At 32.2% G+C, this 25,072-nt stretch overlaps 1 protein-coding gene across 4 annotated transcripts; it reads left to right on the plus strand.

Annotated features, from left to right (window-relative positions):
• Positions 1-1,817: 1,817 nt before the first annotated feature.
• Positions 1,818-24,316, plus strand: LOC148619187 (protein lin-54 homolog). Of its 4 annotated transcripts, XR_015921551.1 has the most exons (14): positions 1,818-1,919; positions 3,062-3,963; positions 6,268-6,430; positions 7,137-7,273; positions 7,656-7,874; positions 9,175-9,335; positions 9,831-9,902; positions 12,192-12,337; positions 12,974-13,068; positions 14,434-14,633; positions 17,758-17,933; positions 18,364-18,390; positions 21,288-21,358; positions 21,958-24,316. XR_015921551.1 is itself a non-coding variant. In XM_088578819.1 (13 exons), exons 1-12 carry the CDS (start codon positions 1,901-1,903, stop codon positions 18,384-18,386), a joined length of 2,313 nt encoding a protein of 770 aa, XP_088434945.1. In that variant the 5' UTR covers positions 1,886-1,900; the 3' UTR covers positions 18,387-18,390; positions 21,288-24,316. The 4 variants fall into 4 exon arrangements, 2 of the variants coding, with proteins under 2 accessions (XP_088434944.1, XP_088434945.1); XR_015921552.1 differs by lacking the exon at positions 18,364-18,390; XM_088578819.1 differs by having other exon boundaries at positions 1,886-1,919; positions 21,288-24,316.
• The last annotated feature ends 756 nt before the right edge of the window (positions 24,317-25,072 follow it).

Genomic DNA, 25,072 nt, shown 5'->3' on the forward strand with positions numbered 1-25,072 from the left:
GTTCCACTGAATGATGTTATATATATGGATAATATGAAAATTTATCAGCGTCTTTCTTTGTATGAATTTGTTCATAATGGTATGGATGTTTATTTCTGGTTCTATTGTCCGATGGTAGAAGTAGACTTGTTTGTTTCGTCTCGGGTCGTTTCGCCTACTAAAGTGAGTTTTTCGCCTCGATATGAAATAGGTGTTAAACATTGGAGTTTATATTGTTCTAAATATGTAACTTGCGTTGATTTTCAGTTACTAAATGTCGAAGAAAATCACGCTCTTGTCCTTACCTCTTCGTTTGTAAATTTTTGTGACCAGTAGATCTCCAGAACTTTCCTCAGAATCTTATGCAGGGAAGTCAGGAGAGTATCAACAAAGATTTCGTCGATTTTGGTCACCTTCCATGTTTCACATCCATAGAGAAGGGCGAACAGAACGTTGGAATTGAGCAGTCTAAACTTTTTTTTAATTTGACTGTTGTTCCAGTTTACCTCTTATACTTGAAATTATCTAGTCCTATTTTTTCATGATTATTCAAATCATTTTTTGTTAATCGATATATAAATACTTTTTTTTTCTAATTTGTATTTATTTAAGAAATTATTCACGGAAACTCTATTTTATCTTTGTTTCACCACAGGCTGCGTGGCTTGTGTTTATCACTTTTTTAATATGGCCGTAGTTTAAAGAGCTTTGAAGCACGTCATATTAAAATTATATTTTTATTTTTTATTTTTGTTAATGATGTGGAAATAAATATATTGATTTAAAGCCCACCAAATTGGACGTCCGTGCGAGACCCGAAAGAGAAGCCATGGTAGTTTAAAAAAAACTCAGTCAGTTGTAGTGGTCGGCCTCGGTTAATATTGATTTCTTTAATCACGTGCTTGCTGCTGCCTTTAAAACTTGTTTTATCGCATGCAGTAAAGTTACATCATATAGAATCACCTTGTCAGTGAAAACCGAAGTAAACAGTACACCAATTTGTATACTGAGCGTTGCCATTATTTTTTGTCTTCTATACGAAATTTAAACCGTCATTAAATTTTAAAAGATTAACTTTCGGTTTAATTTTTTTCGTTGGTATGAACGCTGTTTTTCACTGTGTATCTTTATATACAGGACTATTCGTTCTTCATTTTTGTTTTTGTCTTATGTTTTGTTTGGTGTTGTTTTTGTTTGTTGTTGTTGTTTTTTTTTCACTTTGAGAAACAGCCCCACATTTAGAATTTATTCATTAAAAGCACACTTTTTAAAAATATCATTTGTTACTAACTCCTTTTAATCAATTGCACTGAGTCACATGGATATGGATAAAGGATTTATAATTCACTGGCACCATCCGTTCTTCGTACAGAAACCGATGTTCCTTTAAAATTGAGCAACTTGAATTTAGGGAATATTTCCAAAACAGTCTCTGATTACTTTTATTTTCTGTAACTTTACCAAGTAAAGCAAAAATACACCTTATTTGTGCGTATTGGAAGCTATATTACTGTAGATAGCCCCGTTCTTACTACCGGATTTAACTACCAAGTGCAATGTGACAGGTGTCGCCGCTAATGGAGCAGGACATATCGTATTTTTATTTTTAAATGTACAGGTCGAAAGGAATTGTACAATTTACATTTTTGTGTAACTACAGCCGTTAAATTTTGCAAAATTTTCAAATGTACATAGCACTAATAATAAGTGCAGATAAAATTAATATAGAATATTTTGGAGCATACAATAACTTTTGGTAAAATTTGATCGATTTACAGAATATATGTTTTATATATTTACATAGGGATAATTTGCGAAACAAAATAAATGGTGGCTTTACATTTATGGCCTTCGCGGAAATCAACAGCGCTTTGCACCATGGGATGGTAATGGTGGGCGCGTGATTTTGAACAAATACAGAATGCCTGCCCAGAGAACGGGTACTTCATATCATAACATTCTGTCCTTATTAAATTGAACCAACAAAATCGTAAAATATGTTGTTTGTATGATAATTCCAAGTATAAATTATATGTCTCAGTGGATCATTTACTGCTTAAACATGGTTTTAGATTCGATACCCTACTATTTGATTTCGATTTTTCCACGTCTTCAGTTCCGATCGTGCACAGGTTCTTATGTATGTACTTACCAGTCACTCGATAGCTCGATTGCACTTCAAAGTGCATGATAATAACTGCAGTTGACATCATTTACTCGTATTTTGGAGAATTAGGAAGTTGAATTTTGTTTCGTCATTTTAAATTTCCCTGCATTCATGTCGTGCAAATGGCGGTAATTTTGACTTGTTGACATGGGGAAATTCGAAATTATTTGAATTAACTTAATTAATTGATTAAAGTGAGTTTGATCAAGATTTTATATATTGCAAACATTTATTTGCGTGTTTATAATCTTTTTCATTGGCTTAGTAAGCTTCAAAGCACATGACAAAAAAGCAGTTTTAGGAGTATAGACCCATTTCACAATCACTGCAGGGCTGTCAAATTGAGCAGGCATTTGTTCTTTTCTAAGAAATTTGCCATGTCACATTATTCTTTTGTTCGCTGCTGGGAAATAGTTCGAAATTGTATGTATCCACTCTATTCACACAAGAAACAACAGCTCTGCAGTGAAAATGCCAGTTACATGTGTATCTTGTATCAGTATGTGTTTATTGGTTGTTTTCAGGCTTCCTGAAGCATGCTGACAAATCATTTATTTTGATAGTTGGATTTTAAGGTTTTGCTGTATCAAACATTGGTATTCAGTCCCCTACAGTACATTTATATGTCTATACTACATCACTTTAAAATATTAGTACCAGACATTTTGAAAATCCTTTTTCTCTAGATGTCAGTCCCGTAGAAACTTTTATTTGTCAAAACTGACAGACTGAAAGTTTTCAGGAAGTTTATGGCCCTTTATTTGTTAATGTAGATTTGTTTTATTAAATTTAGAGACATGATTTTGTACATTCCGTAGCTTGCTTCTTACAGATAGTCTTTTATTATATTTATAACATTTGAGTTTACTGCTCATTGTATAGGTATGAATAAGAATAGTGTTTGATTTTTTTCAGGCATAGGTGTCGTGAATATACATGAAGATGATGGATCATCACAGTCTTTACAAAGTTTAGAGTTGAATACCAATAGTAATAGTAGCTACCCTGGAGATCCGTTATCAGTAGACTACAGTCAGTTGAAAGGTCATGTGTTAAATCCATTGGACAGTCTGGAAGGAACACTTGCAAACTTAGTGACTACAGAATCATCATTAGAGAATATTGTGGAACCTAATCAGGTTTTAGTTGGCTCATCTGATTCAAATAACCATACTCAAATTCATGTCATTAATTCTACAGCATCAGCTGGGCACGAAGGAAATGTTTTGACGTTGAACAATGATGGAACAGTTGTTAATTCATTGGATAATATTCAAGTTTATAGTGCTAGTAGTTTAAATGCTTCGTCTTCTCAGGCTGTTAAAAGACAATTAAGTGCTTCGTCAGCTCCTAGTCCTATGGTGACAAAAGTGATAATTACAAAAAATCCAAACTCAAATCAACCACAAGCTGTGCCATTACAGTTAAATAAAGGATCATTGCAGTCATTACAGCCAGGCCAGACATTAACATTAAGCTCAATGGCACCAGGTGTGAGTGTTATTCCACAAGGTGCTCAAACACCAACAAAAACAATAACCCTTTCTCAACAGGGTATCATGTCACCCCAGAAACAGTTCATTGCTTTACCAGTTAGTTCACCAAAGCCAGGAATGACAAAAATTCCCATATCACCAGCAAAGACTCCTACCAAAATAACGATGATACCAGTAACAGTGGGTAAATCTCCCCAGCGGATAGCTCCAGCTTCTGTGTTGGGTAAAACTTTAACAGACAGCTATACAGCTGTACCAGTATCTTCAGGTCCTACTATGATAACACTGTCACCTTCCAAAGTCTTTAAACAAGGCACTGTGGTTAGTATTTCGGTATTTTTACACTGGTCGAATATAATACTTTGTCATTGTTTTGTGTAGATGCTAATTTTTAATCCAAGAATGACATCCGATGTGAGATACACTACACTTAGCAGCTTTTGTGTCTAATACTCGAGTCGGAGTTTAAAATCCGTGTTAGTCGGTGTCAAACAGACTTTTTTCACTGCAAAATGTGATTGTTACACTCACCCATCTTGGATATCGTATATTCTGATTGTAAATTGTGTATGGAGAATTACTGACCTGGGTGTGAAATTCACCCAGCACGATAAAGTTAATGTCATTAATCTCCACCGACAACATGGACGTTAGTCATGTTAGTACCCGAGCTCTTAGGTCACTCACGTCCAAAATTCATTGGGGACCCCTAAAAATCACAACAGGGGAGTCCATGGGACTCGTGGAAATTCTTAATCCAATCGCCGAAATTAATATGAATAACACAGGTCAATAGTTGATTTGTCAAGCTTTAATCCAAGCCGTTGGCACAATAAAACCGTGGTTGAGACGATTAGCACATGGTATTAATGATTGACAAATTGTAAAAAAAAAAAAAAAGACATTTGTCGTTGATACATACTACATAACTGTCCTGTACTGAGTTATAATGTATTCCATTTGATGACCAGACACACAATGGAGACATTGTAAACAGTGCGTTCATTTAAATTTCTGAAAATAGACTACTATATATATGTGCAAGGTTCATAAAGGGATTATTTTTATATGGGAGTAAACATTGGTCGGCATAAATGAAAGTTCGAAATCGTTAACAAAACCTATCATTAAAATTAAGATGTATGTAGGTTGTATTTGAAATGTACATTAAGCAAGAAATATCTCTAAGTTAACTTGAAGCATTTTAGCGGCCGAAAACGTCTGACTGTGGTCACTGTCTACTCCTCATTTGGGCAATGACTAGCTCGAATAAGAGAGGACTGCATATGATTCAACTAGCCCGAAACAAGACATGTACACATCATTTCACTAGCCCCGGGCTTCGGGCTTGTGGCTAAAGACAAGCACTGATGTATTGTAACTTATAATTATTACTGACAATGTTCATGGTCCTGATTAAGGGCTTAATAGTTCTTGTGTACACATTATATAGATATTTTGTGACTTGTAATTAGTATCTTTTATTTCTGGAAAAGTTGTTCAATTATTCAAACTATCAGAAACTAAAAGAGTCACCAGACTGTTTTTACAAGTCTGTCACTGGAATCAAATTACAACAATCAATACTTTCAAAGCATTTTATTTATAATTATTAATAGTAATTACCAATTTAAAAGTGCAAAATTGAAATATCAAAAGATTGCATTATTGGTAAAAATACAAAGTAGTATTTGTTATATCTCCCACTCATTGGCCGTAGCTGTAAATAAAAAATAACACCTCAACAAATGATAAACATGTACAAAATGAAAAAAATTAGATAATGTCAAATTTTTAATGACATGACTAAATTTTCATCTTAACTGGAGTGCTCCAAATGACCTGAGAAACAGAAGCAGAATATTAATTGTATCTTACATGTACATTGAATTCCTCATCATGCCTCATTAAATTTTACAACTAGTACAGTCTACAAATGGTCGGTGTTGGCTAGGGGGAATCTGGCCCAGATTATCTGGGTGGTAAATACTCAATATGTCGGTGTAACACCGAGTTTCACTCAGGTTGGACTTGAGTGTTGGAGAAACAAATGTCGTTGAGTGTAGTGTACATTTTAATATTACTAGTATACAATAAATTTGGCCAAAGATACATTAAAAAGTGACCAAATTATGGTTCGTTTTTCAATAACACTACCATACATGTAGCAAAGTAAACTCATACCATGGCTTCCAAAAAAAATATTGCTCTGCAATTTACATAGAAGTGAACAAGATAAAGTTGTGAACTTGAATTGTTCTTAATGAAATACAATGGTAAATACTGTAAATTCAGAAATCAGTACGTGAATTAATAATTGTGATTTTGTAATCTAAGTTCAAAATGTGATTTTAATGTCCACAATTTTGATAAATATCCAGGATCAATAATGTTAAAAATTCCTTGATGCGATTTTGACATATTGTGATCAGAAGTCAGTGGCATTTTTTGCAATATTGCAATAAATTCTGAATTTACAGTATGTATTTACATACATGTATGTCAGTTATATAATACTATGATGACAGTGTTTGTAGATCAATACTTACAGTAGGTCTTAGCTCTAAAATATATTATTGCCTTATAGTTTTAGGCAAGATTATCTTTTTACTACTTCTTAAATAGGTCCAACAGAAACAAGGGCAGATACAGATACAGCCAGCTACAAGACAACAAACACCAGGAGCAGTAAGAGGAATGGCAATACCATTATCTAGTATGCAGCAAATACAAGGCAGCAAAGTGCAGTATGTCAGACTTGTTGCACCTTCACAAGGGCAAAATACAAGTATGTATGAACTAGTTATTTGACACTTTAAACACTTCTGTCATCCAGTCTTTAATATACCTCTAAAGTTTCTGAAGGATAAGGCCATTCTCAAGATTTACCCAATGTTGATTTTGCTTGAATGAAATTGCTCTGACAAGACTTGCATTTAGTATTTGACATCTTTAACTATTAATTAATAACACCTGGACTCAAATAATTTTGTGAAAGATAATCGAAGCAAGTATTACTTTGAAATGAAGTGGAGGTCTGCCAGATTACTAAAAATATCTGATTACAAAATCTACAATTAAGTTTTTGAAGCAGTCAATTTTGATTAATTTTACTATGAATTGGTAAATATTCTTAAAATCATAAGATTACTTGCAAGAGAAATGAAATGAAAAATGGTACAGTATATGCATCTGTTTCTGCATTTAGAAACAATATGAGTTTGTTTAATTATTTGAATATAATGAAACAGTAATTATGGTAATTTCCTTATGATTTATAAGGATGACTCACATAACAATACTTATCCTCGAGTCCAATATATGGCCATGACAGCCCGTTCGAGATCGTCTATGTTTTGGCAGGTAAGGCTCAAATTAACAGCAATTTAGTCATATTTATACATGTAACAAAAATACTTAGAACTTGCAACCAGAATACTGCAATGATGTATTTTTAAGTTAGTAGCTTTATACATATACATAACATTCTACAGGTAAATCAACAGTTACAATGGCTTCCCTTGTTCCTGGTAAACAGATACTAACATCTAGTGGTACACAACCAGTAGCAGTACAACAGGCTGGTGGACAACAAATGAAAATCACGTTACCTGTACAGGCCAATCAAACAGTAAGATTTTTGCTAGATACATTTGTGTACTGATGAATACCTTAAAAAAGAGGACTACTTCTACTCAGTTTCATAAATTTTTTTTACTAGAACAGGCTTTTGCTGTGGGAAGAATTCATTGGAAGAAGAAAAAAAATGCTAGTTGTCATACTCCACCACACAAAATGGGAAGGTATTATGTAATACTCTCTGAAAATATGCATTTTCGTCTGTCATATAAAATGATATTTTTTGTGTCACGTCTCGTTTAATGCCCAAATTTTTTCATGTGATGGAGTTCGTGAGAGGCTGGATTAGTTTGTTGAATGAAAAGAACAATTTTTAATGTAATGTAGGTACTTCATCATCACTGTCATCTTACTTAAATTTTTTTTTATTTCAGAGACTAGCAACAAGTAATAACCAGACTGTACAGAGAATATTATTACCCGCTGGTTCCAATCAAATACAGTTACGAGCAGTGCCATCAACACTGGCCCAAATAAGGCCAAGTGGCCAAGCCACACTTGCTACCCTTCCTGCAGGAGCTACTATTCTTTCATCGGGGAATACAAGTTCTGGTCAACCAGGATTCGCCTTAGTTCCTACAATTATTTCCCAGGTATAAGAATAAATATTTTAAGTTACATGGTTTTAGATAGATAGAATGAATGAGGAATAACTTTTTAAGGCAATGTAATGCAAGAATCTACCGTATATACTCGAGTATAAGTCAATCCACCTATAATTCGGACTCCCCCTCTTCAGCCCAAAATTTCTGGAACCTAGCCTTGACCCGCTTATAAGTCGGACTGATTTCTGACACTGCATCACTAACATTCCATACCCCTAATTACAATGAGTATACATTTACCTGTTTGTTTTGATAACTTCATTAAATATTGAAATAAATAATTCCAAGCCAGAGTTGTTGTTTTAGTAGCAAGTAATTAAAATTCTTGACAAGCCATGTGGATTGTTTTAATATGACCATTTTCTCTTTCATTCTAATTTTGGTACAACCAATAACCGAACTTGAAATAATAAATATAGTGAACAACAAAAAATAAAACAGAAAGTTTATGATACTCTAACTACTTATTTATAGATATTGCAGTAAGTTAAGAGATTTTATCTTAAAGAAAAATTCATCCAAAGAATTGTCATTATCATTAAAATATTTATTACTTTTGTCACGAATTATGGCACGTTATTGGGTCATGTTTCTATTACTCCTTTGGGTTTTGGGCTATATGAGTGTACATAGGTAAAAATCAAAACACAAAATGGATGAGTGGGAAATACAAATAAAATCAGTATTGGGTCAAAATAAAGACTAAATAGTAAATATTCTTTTACTGCATCATATTTTAGCTGTAAAAGTTAGATGATGAAGACAGTCTTCCTAAAACTGACGTTTACATTTTAACATTGGGGTAAAGGGCGCAGGTCTGGCTGTTCAATGTTGGTGTCACACTCTTGTCAATTATCGAGCTTTTTCAGGCTGAAAATTTTAGTTCATAGTCGAGATCTCATTTACAAGTCGGAACCCTTTCCAGCAGTTGAAAATTTAGTCCCAAAAATCCGACTTATAGGCGAGTATATAAGGTGACTTCAAAACATCAATGTAATGGAGTTTTGTATTCTTATTATTAATAGGTCCAATGCTTAATAAGATAGTAGAATAAGTAGAGGTTACAGATCGGCCTTTTATTCATGGTTTTGCAAATTTAACATATCATAAAATTAGCATAGTAATATTATTGTGGAATTCATTTATTGTTTAGACTTCCATGTTATGACTTGTTGACACAGCATTTACAATACAATTTACAAGGATTGATGGATAAAGATGTGTGTAGTTTAATATGATGTAAAATGATGCAAAATAATGAAGATAATGTAGCAATTCATTTTTGTAGTTACCTCAGCAGCAGCAACAGACTACTGTGGCTGTTCGACCTGCTACAATCACGTCCCAGACTGTACCTGTACAGAATAGACAAGACTTTATACCTATAGCTAGTAATAATCCAGCTCTAAGTGCTACCACAGCTACTGCTAATAAAAATAATTCAGATGTGTAAGTGTCAAAGAAGTGATAAACTGGTTATTATATTGAAGGCAGTATGTCTTTAATTTTGTGGGGATTTTATTTTTTTTTATAGAATGTTGATCTGTTTTCAAAGTAATAATAATTTTTTAAAAATTAAGTTGTCTCTATTCAGTGACCATAATAAGTAAAAATTGAGAAATTGAGAAATGTGTGATCACATTAAGGTAAAGTATCATACATGTATAAGAACTTTTTTCTCTCAAGTCTAATGTAGCTTTTGTGTCAAAGGTTTTTTTTTTAAGTTGCATGATGATGCTTTACAGTGATTTGAGTACTTTATCTCTGAATACTGGCTGTTTCTCCAAGCTAAACTATCCGAGAATCGTGCATTATTTCCAAAATTCAGTTTGCCACAGCTTTTTTTTTGCTTCCAATTTGATAATTTTTTTCCCAAATCAGATGGAGGGGTCACTTTTGAAAAAGAGTATCAAACTTGCTGCATTAAATATTCTTTGATTGTAGAGCTGTGATTGAACCAACTGGTGCTAGACCAAGGAAACCATGTAATTGTACAAAGTCACAGTGTTTGAAATTGTAAGTACATTGACAGAGTATCAGACATTTTAACTGATCTTGTGATCTGTGGGTTGGTATGATTAATGAATCTCATTTAGGTCAATGTCTATAGACACTTGCTTTGTATTCAATAACTTCAGCATTATTTGATAGTTCTTAATATTCATCATAACATTGTATACAATAAAGGGAAGGTAGGGAATGGTGTTTTTTTTGTTTTTTTTTAATTATTGTCTTAACCATTTATGTTGAATACTGTGACAGTATTATTGTTCGTGGGGTACCAATTTTCATGGTTTTTATGGGGTTCCATAAACTACAAATATTGGTTTCCAACGAAAAATAAATTTTCAATTCGTTTGTATGATAGAGTTGTAAAATCTATGAATTCAAGCATCAAAGAACTGATAAGTCTCCCCCCTAAACCATGGAAATTGGTACCCATGAATAATAGTATTTTCACAGTAACCATATATTGATCAGTTTCAGTGGGTGGCTTAATTAATGTACTTATATGTTAGGTTTTGACAGTTAATGACATGTTGGTTCCAATAATGGTTTTAAGGATCCAAATAAACTTTAATTTCAAAATAAAAACAGAATCTTTATATACTGAGCTAACATATCACGAGATTTTCAATTTTGATTGGTAAAAGGTTAATGTCAAATTTCAAGTTTTTAAATTATATGAACACCAGTGTTCATGCCAGAAAACAGCAAAAAGGGGCCCTTGACAGTAAAACAGGGTCATTTTCAGAAAAAAAAGGCAAATATAGCAATATGATAGGGGTCAACTTTAGATAACAAATAAGTTAACCTCAGGTTCATATATACTTTATAGTTTCATTTTTTAGGGTAGAGGTATAAGCCTGAAATAAATAAAAAAAAAATATTGGTAGATGTTAAGTTATTATGGCATTCTGCCGATTGAAGAGGGAACCAAGATTCTAGCAAAAATCAAAAGAATGTAACCAAGGGACACGGAGGTGACAGGGAATTCAAATTGTCAGTCATTTTGTTGTTGCAGCTCCACTTAGAATCTTTAAGATCCCATCAGGCCCATGGATTTTCAGTTGTAAGTTTGCTGGCCATGGCCATCTGTTTTCAGTCGTCTTATTTGTAATTTATTGGGTGACATCTGCAGGGTCAGGGGAAACAAATGTGTTCCTGTGGGGCACTGCTGGCAGTTTACCTAAGTTGTTTGTCCTGAAAAAGATTTAACTTTCATTTCTTTGGTGCTTTAAATAATGGAAATGCATGCAGACAAGGAAAAAACAAAAAAAATATCAGGAAATTCAGAGATTGGCATGGGGAACACTGTGTGCCCATAGGGCTTACATGCCACTCTTTCTGTGCCCCCTACATAAAATATCCATGCCAATGGTGCAAGGGCACAGTCTGAATGAAGACTGACTACATTCATCCTGTGACATGTAGTGTCAATTCTTGTCTTAACTGTTTAGGGTTCTCTGCGTTAAGATTTCCACCACTTATCATTTTATTGATTTTGTTCTCTTAGTATTAGTGTTCTAAGAGTGCACTATACAGTTACTTTAGGCCAACTGTTTCTTGCACCAAGTTGACCGGTCAAATTTTGTGAAGCTTAAAATTGAAAGTTGAAATTTGGTGGATATATTGTTTAAATGTAGTAAAGCATTTATACATAGACAGATGTAATATATGTAATGGTAAACAGGTGTAATTTTAATGAAGAATGGTATCCGGAACATTTCAGTCCCCTGCCGTATTAGGTTCTCTCCTCAGCATCAGCTGGCTGATTTTCAAAATACCTTATTTTGCACAAATTTTAGGAACAAAAATAGAATGAAAATGAATCAAAAAGGGTGTTATTTTTTTACCCTTTTTCTAGCTCCTCCATGCATGCTTTCATCCTGTGCTAGTGTCAAGTGCCTGATATTTTACAAAACACAGTATTTGGCTGTTAGATTTGGAAAGGCACCCTTGATTAGTACTAAAGCTCATTAATAATTTTTTTCAGTATGTTACCTTGGCTGCTGGATTTTATGACAATAATCACCAACTTATAAATTGAACTTCCACACACCAAGGATTAGAAAAATATGAATCAGTACTTTTTTTATGAAAAAAAAAACATTTGAAATTTCTGTGTACTGCTTCATAACAGCTTTATTTCAACAAAATGAGACCAAATTTACAGAATTGATCCAACCATATAGTACTACCTAAGTGTGAGGTGGTTAAACAAGGTAGTTGTTCGGAAAACCAGAGCATGATATAACTTCTGCCTTGTTAACATTTATTGGTTGATATGATTTTCCTTTTCAGGTATTGTGATTGCTTTGCCAATGGAGAATTTTGTCATAATTGTAATTGTACTAACTGTGCAAATAACTTACAACATGAAGAAGAGAGGTCCATTGCTATTAAATCATGTTTGGACAGAAATCCTATGGCTTTCCATCCAAAGATTGGTTTGTACACTAGTTATTCCATGTGAAGGAATATATAATGAAAATACTTTAAATATAAAGCTTTTGTTAAACACAAGTTATCAAAAGACAGAAAAATATTGTGGTACAAGAATGAAAAAGTTAGCATTATCTTCATTGTTCTGTACAAACAAATGTAGGGATCAACATTTCACTGAAAGAGTAAGGAATTTATTTTTGTAATTATTTGATTTTAGAAGTCATCCTAAGTTTTAACCATTAGCAAACAAAACAGGTGAACTGGAAAGACCTGGAGCTGTTTTCCTGTTTAAGTGTTACCTGTTATCCACAGTAGTAACATATAAAAAAATGGGAAAAGTTTTTCCTTTCTTCAATAAAAAGTAATGTAAAGGTCCAAAATTGAAAAATGATAAATTGGAAACCAAGAAACCACCAGTAAATTTGCAAGTTTGTAAATAATAATTTAAATTTATAACCTTTGACACCTCAATAAACTTAAGACATGTTTCAACAAATCATGTTGTTCAGTCCATGTTTATTATGTTTTCTTCTTACAAAACGTAATGACTGGTACAAGTAATATGATAGGTACAATTACATGTTCTATATGTTTTACAGGTTACCAATGACTATCATTTATTTTTTGTGTAACTACAGGTAAAGGTCAGGTTGGAGATGGTAACAGGCGTCACAATAAAGGCTGCAACTGTAAACGGTCAGGATGTTTGAAAAACTACTGTGAATGTTATGAAGTAAGAGAATCTCTTTATGGATTGGTTTTGATTGACATTTTATTTTGTACCATTGATGTATGTCAGCACTTCATATTGTAGCTAAAACTGCTTGATAAATAATTATTGACTTATGTTTGAATATTAGCCTAAATATAAAAAAAAAAAAACTGCCAATAATATACAAAGTTGTGTCAATACAGGATTTATCGTGCAGTAGGGCTTTTATCCATCCAATATTTCATATTGGCCTGGTTAAAATCCATACGTTATAGACTAGTTAGTCAGTAAAGTTGTAATAGTGTCAGGTTTCCATATTGGCTTAGTTATTGGTCAGAGGCCAGCCATATTGGACTGAGGCATGGCTAGCCTCTGACCAGTAACTAAGCCGGTATGGAAAACCTTGCGCATTAATCCTATAATATTGTTTTGATACAATGTTTGCTATCATAAAAGAAAGCATTTCTTTCTTCACTGTTTTTTATTATACCCCACGCAATAAAGTTGCAAAAGGTATAATATTTTTGACCCATCCATCAGTCCATCTTCAGTTTTCTGGACTTTTTTTTAAATGCTTGCAGATATTGACATAATTTTTGGTATATTAGTTCACCATGATAAGTTACAGGTCAAGTGTACATTTCATTCCACTCCGATTATTTTTACAGAAATTATGGGCCTTGAAATTAGCAAAATTCACAAAAATAACAGTTTCCTGGACTTTTTTTCTAAACGCTGGAAGATATTGACATGATTTTTAGTATATAAATTCACCATGATAAGTTACAGGACAAGTGTATGTTTTGTTCCGCTACAATGATATTTACTTTGGATGAACTGAAACTCAAAGAAATCACACTCTGGAGTTTGAAACTACCATTCAGAGTAACAGAATTTAGTTAAAAGATAAAGGTCTAAAGCCTGAAAAAAACACTTTTATTCCTTTTTTATCAATGTCCTTCTACATGTATTTCTCTTACGAACAAATTTACTTGAGTATCCAACATTGGGATGCGTGGGATATGTGAGGGCGCTCACTAAGGTTTTATAATTTCAATCTGCTACTGGTATTGGAATTTAAACTCCACAAAAATAGATTAGTTGTTTATTCAGTATGCAAGATCACTACACGCCATTTTTGTGGATATTCATTTTATGCAAACTTCATATAAGTTCATGTTGTATTATTGATATTCAAATAAAAAAAAAGTATTCCTCTTTAAGCATTTAAATGGAAATATGCAAACACCTCCTTGTTTTGATAAAACTACCACATGATGTATTATTTGTGTATGAAACTTACAAACAAAAATTGTGAAAGGCAAATTCTAAAGAAAATATAATAATGTTAAGTATGTTTGATTTTCTGTGTATTTTTACCTGTAGGCAAAAATAATGTGTTCTAGTGCTTGTAAATGTTTTGGATGTAAAAACTTTGAAGAAAGTCCAGAACGGCGGACATTAATGCATCTTGCTGATGCTGCAGAGGTTAGGGTACAACAACAAACAGCTGCTAAGAGTAAACTGTCATCACAAATATCTGGCGTTCCTTCTAAACCTCCTACATCTACTGCCACTGGAGAGAGGTAATGATATTGTCTTTATTTCATGTTATCTTTGAAATTAAAAAAATCACATTAGATGTTGTTTCATCATTTCCTGTTGTTATTAATAGCTGGGCTAAGATAAACATTTATGAAATTACCCATTAATTTTGTCATTGATTTGCCTACATATATAAAAACTGCAAGACTGCATAATGTTGAAACTTGCTTAATGCTAATTAGGGGATTCTTCAGAAAAGTGGTTTCTACCAATGTGGCCCTGTGCAGGTCCGGGTGTCAAAAGAATAGGCCTGCAGCAGCGCTAAGCTTGTTGTAAAAGGCTACTAAATAGTGCTCAGAAACTTAGTCGGGGGCTAGGCACTCTACCCACAGAGGAACTGGGATGTGTGGCCCAGGTGGTGGAATATATCGGATAGAAAAATTCCCAACGATGTTAGAACTGTCAAATTTGCAAAGCAAATTTTTGTCGTTCCCTTCGCGGGAATAGAGTAGTGAATAGAGTCGTCACATTCTGAGACATTGTATAATATTGATTTGTTGTGACATGCATCATTAATTTGATCCTCTATCCTACATAATAACACCTAGATGAACTGTCCCGTACTACCATACATCGTGTACTAAGTTACAGCCCTAGATTAATCCTACGAGGAGGAATCACCCGCCCAGCGAAAGCTATATTTTTATATAGCCTAGCTGGCCAAGTGGTCTAGGGCGCTGGACTTAGTGCAGGCGGTGTTGCCATAGATGTCGCAAATTTGACAGTTCTAACATCGTTGGGAATTTTTCAGACCCTTCTATAAGTGTACGTTATCTTCCCTGTTTCAATTTGATCCGATGGAGCAGTGTAGTGAATAGAGTTGTCACATTCTGAGACGTTGTGTGTGTGTGTGTGTGCATATAGGGTTAAAGGTGAATTGACACAAAAAATATTGTTTTATAAAGGTTTACATTTATAAAAACTATAGTATGTTTAGATATGAGTGTAAAAAACATTTTCTTATCAGGTTAGCGCTAAATAAAGTTAGAAAAATTTATTCGTGTTTTCACGACAACCTTATTATTATGCATAAATGAAAACCGGAAGTATGCTCGATTACTATATATGGAAGGGCTACATTGTTGGTTCTCAATCTCCATTTGAGTGCATTGAAAATGTATACACATGCCCAAAATATGGATAAATCTTCAAAAATAGCTTGTACACATGAAGCAGAGTGGTCCACTGATCTGTGCATGAGTGTGATAATTGTGTTAAGAAAGTAAGAAAACTAAAGTTCTCGTTTTCTGTCAGCTTTTCATTTTCATTAGGCATACATACCCGCGTGGCAAATACACAACTACTTTGCACACTATTTTTAGGACTTGAACAGGAGGGTACAACAAAAATAGTGATACTGTGTATCGTTCTTCATTTGCTGCTGGGTTATTTCAATGAACAAGCCCGGTAGACTTAATTATGACCAAGAGAAAGCATGAATGGCTTCTCTTATCTTTACATGGTTCGACGACTTGTGACACAGGTGTCGACCAATATGTATGACTTCGATGTAATTGAAATATAATTGAATTTCTTTTGTCTTATGGATTTTGAAATAAAATTATTTACTTGGAGAATTTGACACAATACATATTAAGTTTTGATTCTGCTGAATTTTGCTGATTCAAGGAAATTAGTTTGTGGTTATGTAATTTAAGCAATAAATGTCGTTAATACCTATTTATTATTGTGAAAACAATGGGTTTTTTTTAAATCAGAGAACCATCAATAGCTCTGATCTAATTATTTTTCCCCATTACTTCTGAAGATTGCTGACAGGACATTCACTTGGCCTAAAAATACTTTAACTTTGGTAAAAAAATAATAATAATGGCTACACAGGTAAGCACACGTCTTGTTTTCATTTCATTTCATCTATTTCTTGATTATTTTTCAAATAAATAATGACAATATTTAAGCCACATTACATCACAATACGTAAATTTCAAAAGGATCCTTGCATTATATTCGAAGTTTTTTTCCTTTACGGCTTGTGTCCGTTGGCCTTCCTTGCCGTTGAATAACCACTTTTGCTTTGCAATCATATTTGTAATTAAAAAAAATAATCCTTACAGCACATGCACGGATTGAGGTCACCAGAAATCACATGCATACAAATATATATAGGTCGATTTGTTGTCTTGCAAGACAATAAATATATAGACAGGTATTTCATGTATTTAATGCATTTTATTTGTGGATATCAAATGAAATTATACAGGAAAAGTACAATTTAGTAGAAATAATTCAAAGTTAAGATATATTTCAACAGTAACAAAAATTTACAAAAATGAAAGCTAATGTAGCTTAATTTTATCCAAAAAAAATTTTAGAACACGAGGAAGCTTCAGCATGAAACCCTCATGGATACTCAAATAAAATTTTCAACCAAGAAAATATAAACATGTTCATATTATTCTCTGTGAAAAGGGGTGAAATTAATATTTTCATTGGAGATCGAGATTGGGACAATTTAAATCTTAGAATATGAATTTAATTTACTTTTTTTTTTTTAAAGTTTTAAAAGTTTTTAAAATATTTCTAGGTAATTGTCAAACAGAAGTGGTGTCATCTCACTTTGGGTAGTCTAGTCTTCATACCCTTAATAGTTAAATATTTCTGACATTGTTTATCATTTTTTTCTCAATGTGGTTTAAATTGATATGACTGTAAATATATATTCACTGGCAAGCCAACACTTGCAATATTTTCACTCCCAATTGTAGAAATCATGTAAAAATGCAAAGGTCCCACTCATTTTAACCACTTGATCAATGAATGGAGAACCATTGACGTAGCATGGTCACATGACCACATGGCTAATTAAAATTTGTATGACTTGCGTCATTATCGATTTTAAATCAATTTATCTTCAATTCAAAAACGTAAGTGACTACAAGGGGGTATTTTAATTGTATATATTAGGTGTAATAAATCAAATAAAGCAAAAATTGAGAAAAAAAAATTTTTTTGTGTCACATCACCTTTAAAAAAAGCATGGAACTTTTAAATTTGTTTGAATGATTAGTTTTGAACATAACTTACCTAAAACATTGTTACATTAGTCTTTTATCAAATAGCTATATAACAGTTTTTATGTTTAAGGTTACCATACACATTTATAACAAGTGAAGTTGCAGAAGCCACATGTGCATGTTTATTGGCCCAAGCAGAGGAGTCAGAACGACTGAAAATGCCTCCTGTTGTGCAGGAGAGAATGGTGATAGAGGAGTTTGGTCGCTGTTTGTTACAGATAATTGATTCTGCAAATAAAACCAAAGGTATGCTAAGTAATTCTGGGAGGTATTAAATGTTAAGTCAGCTCACATATAAAAATAAAAATGAAATGTGGGGTTTTTTTGGTTTTTTTTAATTGTTTTTTTTTTTTTCTTGAGTATTCCCACCTCAAAAATATATTGGGTGATGGTTAAGTAGGAACCTGAAATAGTTTTTATGCATATTTCTTCATTTTTGTTGAACAATTCTAATAGGCAGTGATAGCTTGTTGGTTGATCGATCTTTACATAGTTGATATATGTTGTACATGTAATGTTAATAAAAGTCTTTCCATGCAAGGCAGTTATTTGGTCTTAGTTGCACAAAATGTTAAAAGTCAATTGAATTTATTATTATTAGACTATAAATTTAGTGGAAATCTACTTTAATACAACTAAACACTTTGTGCAAGGGTGCCATCTTTTCAATTTACAGATTTGATCATTTTTGCTGATTGATATGGTGAGATGCATTTTGTTGCATGTGTTAAAAGTTGTTTGTCCAAATAAGTTAAGACCCTGCATTTTTGTTGTTATAATCATTATGTCTTCCCTTTGAGGATAGGAGATTTATTGTTAAAGTGAGCATTTTGTTAATAGTTCATGTTCAAAATATTGTTTAGATTATAACTTTTTTTATCTTTTAATGTAGGCATCTTTGCCATGTGGAAGTGTCACTACAAGTATAGTGATGACCTTGTTGTGGCCTTTACTTTAAAATTTTTTGCACATTAAAGAGACCGTGTGTTTCATACCATAATAACTTTCATTTGACCTTTTAATCCATACAAAAAAGGCCCTGAAATTTTAAGTTTTTAGCACTTTTTCTGAATGTTTGAAGATTTGTGCCAATTTTTGGTATTTATGTCTACCCTTACGAGTTACAGATGAAATTTTGTTCTGTTTAGATCCGCTGATTTTTGTCCAAGTTATGGTCCTTAAACTTTGAAAAATTAACCGAAATTTAAGTTTTTAAATGCTTGCAGATATCGAGATGATTTTTGATATGTGAGTCAACCTTTATGAGTTACAGATCAAGTTTAGGTTTCGTTCCACTTTGCTGATTTTTGTCCTAGTTATGGCAGTTCAACTTTGATAATTTACCAAAATTTAAATTTTCTGCACTTTTTTTCTAAGTGCTTGCAGATATTGAACTAATTATTGGTATGTGAGTTCACTGATTTTTGTCAGAGTTATGGCCCTTGAATTTACTGAAATGTAAATTTTCTGCATTTTTTTCAAAATGCTTGCAGATATTGAGCTGATTTTTGGTATGTGAGTCTACCCTTATGAGTTACAGATCAAGTTTACATTGGTCACTGTCTTTTAAGTTTGATAGGCTGTCAATTATGATAATCGTGTACGTCTCAGCTGCCATTTTCAAAATGGCCGCCAACACTGTCGAAAATTCAAATTTGTCCAATTTCGATGAAAATTGATAACTACGTTTTTTGAGTTGTCCTGATTAATAATCTGCAGCTCAATTGGCTATTTGAGCTACGTGTCAGACGCCATTTTTAAAATGACTGCCACTGAGTGCAAAAATTCGTCCTATTTTTATGTAAATTGATATCTACATTCTGTAAGACATCCCTATTAAGAATCTGTGGCTCAGTCGATAATTTGAACTATGGATTGACCGCCATTTTCAAAATTGCCAGCATCTTGATAAAAAAATTCAAAGTTGTACGATTTCGATGAAATTTGATATCCAGGTTCTTTACGCTGCCTCGATTATTTATAAGCAGTTCCATTGACGATATGTTTCTCAAAAGATTGGTAAAGAAACGGGAGGCAACTTCTTTATGTTTCGCGGAAATGTAATATTTTATTCATTTTCTCATTTTAACTAATTAATTTCTGCTGCTGTTGACCAATATGTACAAAGAATTTGGGAAGGGAAGACATTTTTAAGGTTCTTAAACAGATCTTACTAGTTGTTATTTTATACACATCAGAACCTAAAAATATATAGAGTACACATTGTACCTTTAAACTGAATTGTAAAAGAAAGGCACTGTGTGTATCAAATTTTCTATGTTGATGTATTGCATACTACGCCAACCTTAACCAAAATCCTCAAATATTTTTTTGCTCTCAGAAGTTTATGTTTGGCTGCATTACTACAGCCATGTAAATATTTAGGTTAGTGTAATACAACTGCTCAACTTATTCTTCTTTTACAAGCAATATCTATACCATTTGAGGCATTCTGTGTTATATGTAGGTGGCTTGATTCTCTCCACTTTAAGTAATTAGCTGTATTTTCTATTCTTGAATATGTAGTGTATTGACATATTTTGTAAGTTCAATAAAATTACATGGTTGATCTTTAAATAGAGAAAAATCCCATATGTTAGTAAATGTGCATGCTTTTGTTTTAAAAAAAAGTTAAATGTTTAATAATTGTTACTAACAAACATTTGCACGTCACAACACGATGTAGAAATTCTTTCTGTTCTATGTATATACCCTAATTACATAGTTTATATAGCTGGCAGTATTGCTAGGCTTCACTTTTCTTTGAAAGAGTTGGAAGCCATTTTCATAAATTTAAATGTTTCTGGTTTCTGTGCTATTTTACCAAAATTCATAACTATTCCTTTCTTGTTTTTTTTTTTTATTACTTTGTTTTCAAGTTTTTTTAGTGTATACTATCCAAAGATCTGGTACACTCTTTCCTTTTTGAAATGAATGAAATAATAAGTCATATTTGGTGTGGCAAATTTGTTTATGAATCTGATGAAATGACAGTCTTTGCTGTGTGAATCATTCACTTTATTTGCTTTATGTTGGCTTTCTTTAATCTCTTTTCATAGACGAGATGGTTATTGTCTGGCCTCCTTTTCGTGGGGACACATATTTTTTTTCCCCGTGCATCTATCTGTCTCATTATTGTAAGCACAACTCCTCAGAAACTAATGCACCCATTTTGGGTAAACTGTGGAGAAGACATGATATGACATTGAGCTAATTACCAGCAATTTTTTATTCACTGAATTTTTGTAGGAGGCATGTCCCTTTGAACTTAGAAATTTCTCAAAATACACTTAGGCAGCTTTTTATTGCCTTTCCGAAACTACTCAACTGAATCTCATGAAACTTGATAGGTAACACAGTATTAAATAATACCTGTAGCCATGCTTGTTATTTTTTTACCATATTAACAGTGGTTTCTTTTTTACTTGTTGAAGTAAAAATGTTTGTAATACTTCTAAAGATTTATCATTTTCTTTTTATAAAATAGGGGGAGACATACATTTTTTGGGGCAAAAACAAAACCTTCAAAATTTTATTAAAATATGTAGTCCTGTCAAGGCGATCGGGTGTATTTTAATGACAAGTTTTTTTTCATTACAGGGGATGAAGAGGACTGATTTATACCGCTGAGATATTTCAGAAGAGACATGGTACATGACAGGAGATCCAGAGTATGTACATTTCTTGGCAGCACCTTTCTATGCATCCATCCATACATTCTGTAACACCCTTAATGTTCAATACCTTTTTGTTTTACTTTAAAATAAAGTAAAACTTATGTTGTAATTCTAATTTTTTTATAATTTAGTGTTTGGTTTTCTTTTCATCAACTGCCCGAAATTTAGGCTGAGATTGACATAAGTAATTAATGAAATTGTTAAACTTCCATTTCAACATTTTAACAATAAAAATAATGTATAGTGTTTACTCTTGTACAAGGTTAAATAGAGTAATTTATACAAGGTATATTTTGTTATCAAGTGTCATTTATTTTGCTTGTTGTAAAAGGTCACTTTTTTGTACTAAATGTACCTTTCATATTTTTTCTTGTACAGTATGGCAACATTTTTGGCAGGAAAAAGACAAGTAAATTTTGAAATAGTAATGAATATGCCCAAAAATATCCAGCATAGTCTTTTTCAATATTAATAATTATCTGTGTATCAAAAGAAAAAATACATTATATAGTTGTAGGTCTAGTCTAAACTATTTCTAATGTATACATGTATGTATTAAATGATATGGCAGTATAATTTTCTTTTTGACAAAGGTATTATAAAGGAGAACTGATGTATTGAAAGAGAACTATGGTTTGTAAAAGTTTGTAAGTGTATTTGTTGAAGAAATGAATGATTTTATGAAGAAGTTTTTAACTATTCACAATAGTAAATTAATTTGTTATTACTTTATAAATTGTACAGTTGTTAATAGTGTAAATAGTAGTAAAGTAGTAATATATTGATGAATTTTTATCATAACCAGTATCTTCATCATTCATGTCTGCGTACTATAATCTGTTACGCCACTTTAAACCATTGATCTCATAAATGTAGGCACTTTCAAGGTTAAAACAAATCAGTTGTATGCTGTATGTTGTTCTGTTCTTCTTTAACTTAAACATTTCCTTCTTTATATGCGACTAAGTTAAAAAAATTTGCTGTGCACTTAATTCCTGTGTTTTTCTACATAGCCTTGCTGATGAAGAGTATTATATTTTGAATTTCCAGGAACCTTACTTTGACTATTAAAATGAATGTTTGGGTTATACAAATTAAAAAAAAACATTTCAGGTTTTAGTAAATGAAATTTAACTACACTTCTTAGGATAAACTTATGTAAATGAAACATCACTTTAAGGAGGTAGACCTAAGGTAAGGGACACAACTCTTAGAAATCGTTTGAATGTTTGTATTCAGCATTTTACAGTAATCTCTTTTAAGCATCAAAATTACTTTGACAGATTTCATTCTGTTTCAAATGAAAGCTTGATAGGCTTTGGTGAAATTTAATATGATACAAACATATCACTGATTTTGAGAGTTATTTCCCTTACCCTACGTCTACCTCATTAACTTATTTACTCATGTGCATTTTGAATGTTGCATTTGACTATGTTTTCACCAAGGGTTGTTACAATATGTATGTTGTTATTTTTTTTTAACAGTTTTAATGCCAGGGTTTTGATTAACCATTTGAATGCCTCTTTTTCTTCTTATCTGTTTTTCAGTAAAAGTGGTCGAACTTCTGTTTCTCACTAAGCTAGAAAGAGCAACGAAGGGTTTTTATGTTCATTTGATTTAAGTAGGGCTTTATCTGTTCATGTATCATTACTATATTTTATGTAGGTTATGTCATGTTAATGGATTTCAGAATATCATGAACTAAAAACTACAAATAATAATTGAGTGATTTCATCCATTGATTGTATTAAGTTCAACTATCATTAGACTTTTTTTCATTTCTCATAGGCAGCTTTATTTGTATATCACAAAATAGTGTTGTTGCTCTAATTGTTGGGCATTGATTTTGTTGATGTTTTTATCCAAAATTTTAGTTCCAGTTTGTATGGAGTGTTTTTTTTCTATAATTTTTTTGGTAAAGGCAACAATTTGTTAAATATGTGTTATGTAGTCCTGTTATCGTGTCTCACTAACAATTTAAATATCTTTACAGAAATGGTAATGTATGGTATATATTCAAAGTGAAGTGTTTATTTTCTTTCCATTCAAGTTATAATTTGTTAGTAAATGGCCATTTTGGAGTGATTTCCAGAAATATTTTAAGACTGTGATTTAATTAAAACTAATTTGGAGTACGTTTGCTTGTTAATGTAACATCTATCCAATTCATAACAGAAACAATATTATTGAATATATTCCTTCTTGTAAATAGTTTACCCTCTGTAGATATTGTTGACCATTATCATACTGTTGTTTGTACAGTTCGTTGCTCACACTTTAACAGTTTTATGTAAATGCATGATGTATGAGAGTTGTTAAACCATTGATTTATGATCTGTGTGTTTGATTGTGTGTGCAGGTACTGAAAGACAGTGAACTTTATTTACTTCTTTTATAAGTAAGAAGTAGTAATAATTCTACTTGGAAATTGAAACTGTTCTTCCACTTAGAACTTGTTCGTTTTCCCATTATTTGACAAGTCCATTTATTATGGATTAGAAATGCCATCTAAAACCATATTTGCTCTTCTGTGTTGAAGATGACTGAATGTGTTTGATGTGTTTAAGATCTTATTTTGTCTAGGAAACTTGCTCAGTAAATGTGATATGAACATTATTATAATATAATAATAAATAATCAGATGTTATATTATCACATTTATTATGAGTATTGCATTCTTTGTTTACTCAGTATATATGCACTTAATTGTCTGAGATATTTTAGCCAATAATATCACCATGGTGTAATCTATGATAGGTATAATGAAATAAAAGTGTCTTTTTATAACCCACTGTTTAGATAAAATCAGGGAAAACCTGGTGGTATGAATTGTATTTAGTGTGAATTATGTGCAATATCTGTATCCTTGTTGAATGGTACATTAGTTAATATTTTCATTTCCTACAGCTTTGTGTGAGGCAACAATAAAATAAAACAATCTATAGTGAACTTTGTCATTTAGTTTTATGCCTCCACCTTGTATCAGATTAAATTGTATTTTGTGAATTACCAAGTTAGTCTGTCTTGTTTTGTCTTTCATGTTTAGATGCATGTTAAAAGATTCCAATGTTTTATATCTTTAATGAAAAAGTGACTGAATATTTAGATTTCATTTTATCATTTAATTTCCTGTCTTCCCTGCGAAGGTTGTTGCAGAAGGCAAGATTAAGTGATTCTCATTGTCGGTGTCCACATTATTTTATGTTAAATAATCTGGTTAAGGCAGTTGAATATTAACCACTTGTGATACATCAATTATAATGACGGTGCATTAGCATCATGTCACAATTCAGTATCCACATAATGCAAATGCCCAGCGGTCATATTGACCTTGAAATTTCAAATTTCTTGACAAGATTTCAATGTTAGGTTTTTTGGTGAGGCCAGTTTAATATGAATCACATGTGCTAGGTCTGTAATTTGTTTTTTTTTTTAACTTCCTTATTGTTTCGTACATATGCCCTGCAGTCATGGTCTAACACTATTGAATGAAATTTTTTTAAAGACTTTTTTTGAGTTGTCTGATTAGTTCGATTTAACAACTATAGCTAGCTCAATGGTATTAATGTATTTTTGCATTCATAACTACATTACACTTATAATCTCCATATGCCCCTGTAGACACTATCAATTACTGTAACCACTGTGTGTGACTGGCCTCTCATTTAATGCTTTTTTTTTCATTAATTACCTTGAGTTTTTAGT

The sequence above is a fragment of the Perna viridis genome, chromosome 4, assembly GCF_037379345.1.
Source record: "Perna viridis isolate PV_CMFRI_1.1 ecotype Kerala chromosome 4, ASM3737934v1, whole genome shotgun sequence".
NCBI lineage: Eukaryota > Metazoa > Mollusca > Bivalvia > Mytilida > Mytilidae > Perna > Perna viridis.

Coding starts and splice junctions, on each gene's coding strand:
- LOC148619187 (XM_088578819.1), top strand. Junction 13,069..14,433: donor ACTACTGTGAATGTTATGAA/GTAAGAGAATCT, acceptor TTTTACCTGTAG/GCAAAAATAATGTGTTCTAG. Junction 17,934..18,363: donor TTCTGCAAATAAAACCAAAG/GTATGCTAAGTA, acceptor TTCAATTTACAG/ATTTGATCATTTTTGCTGAT.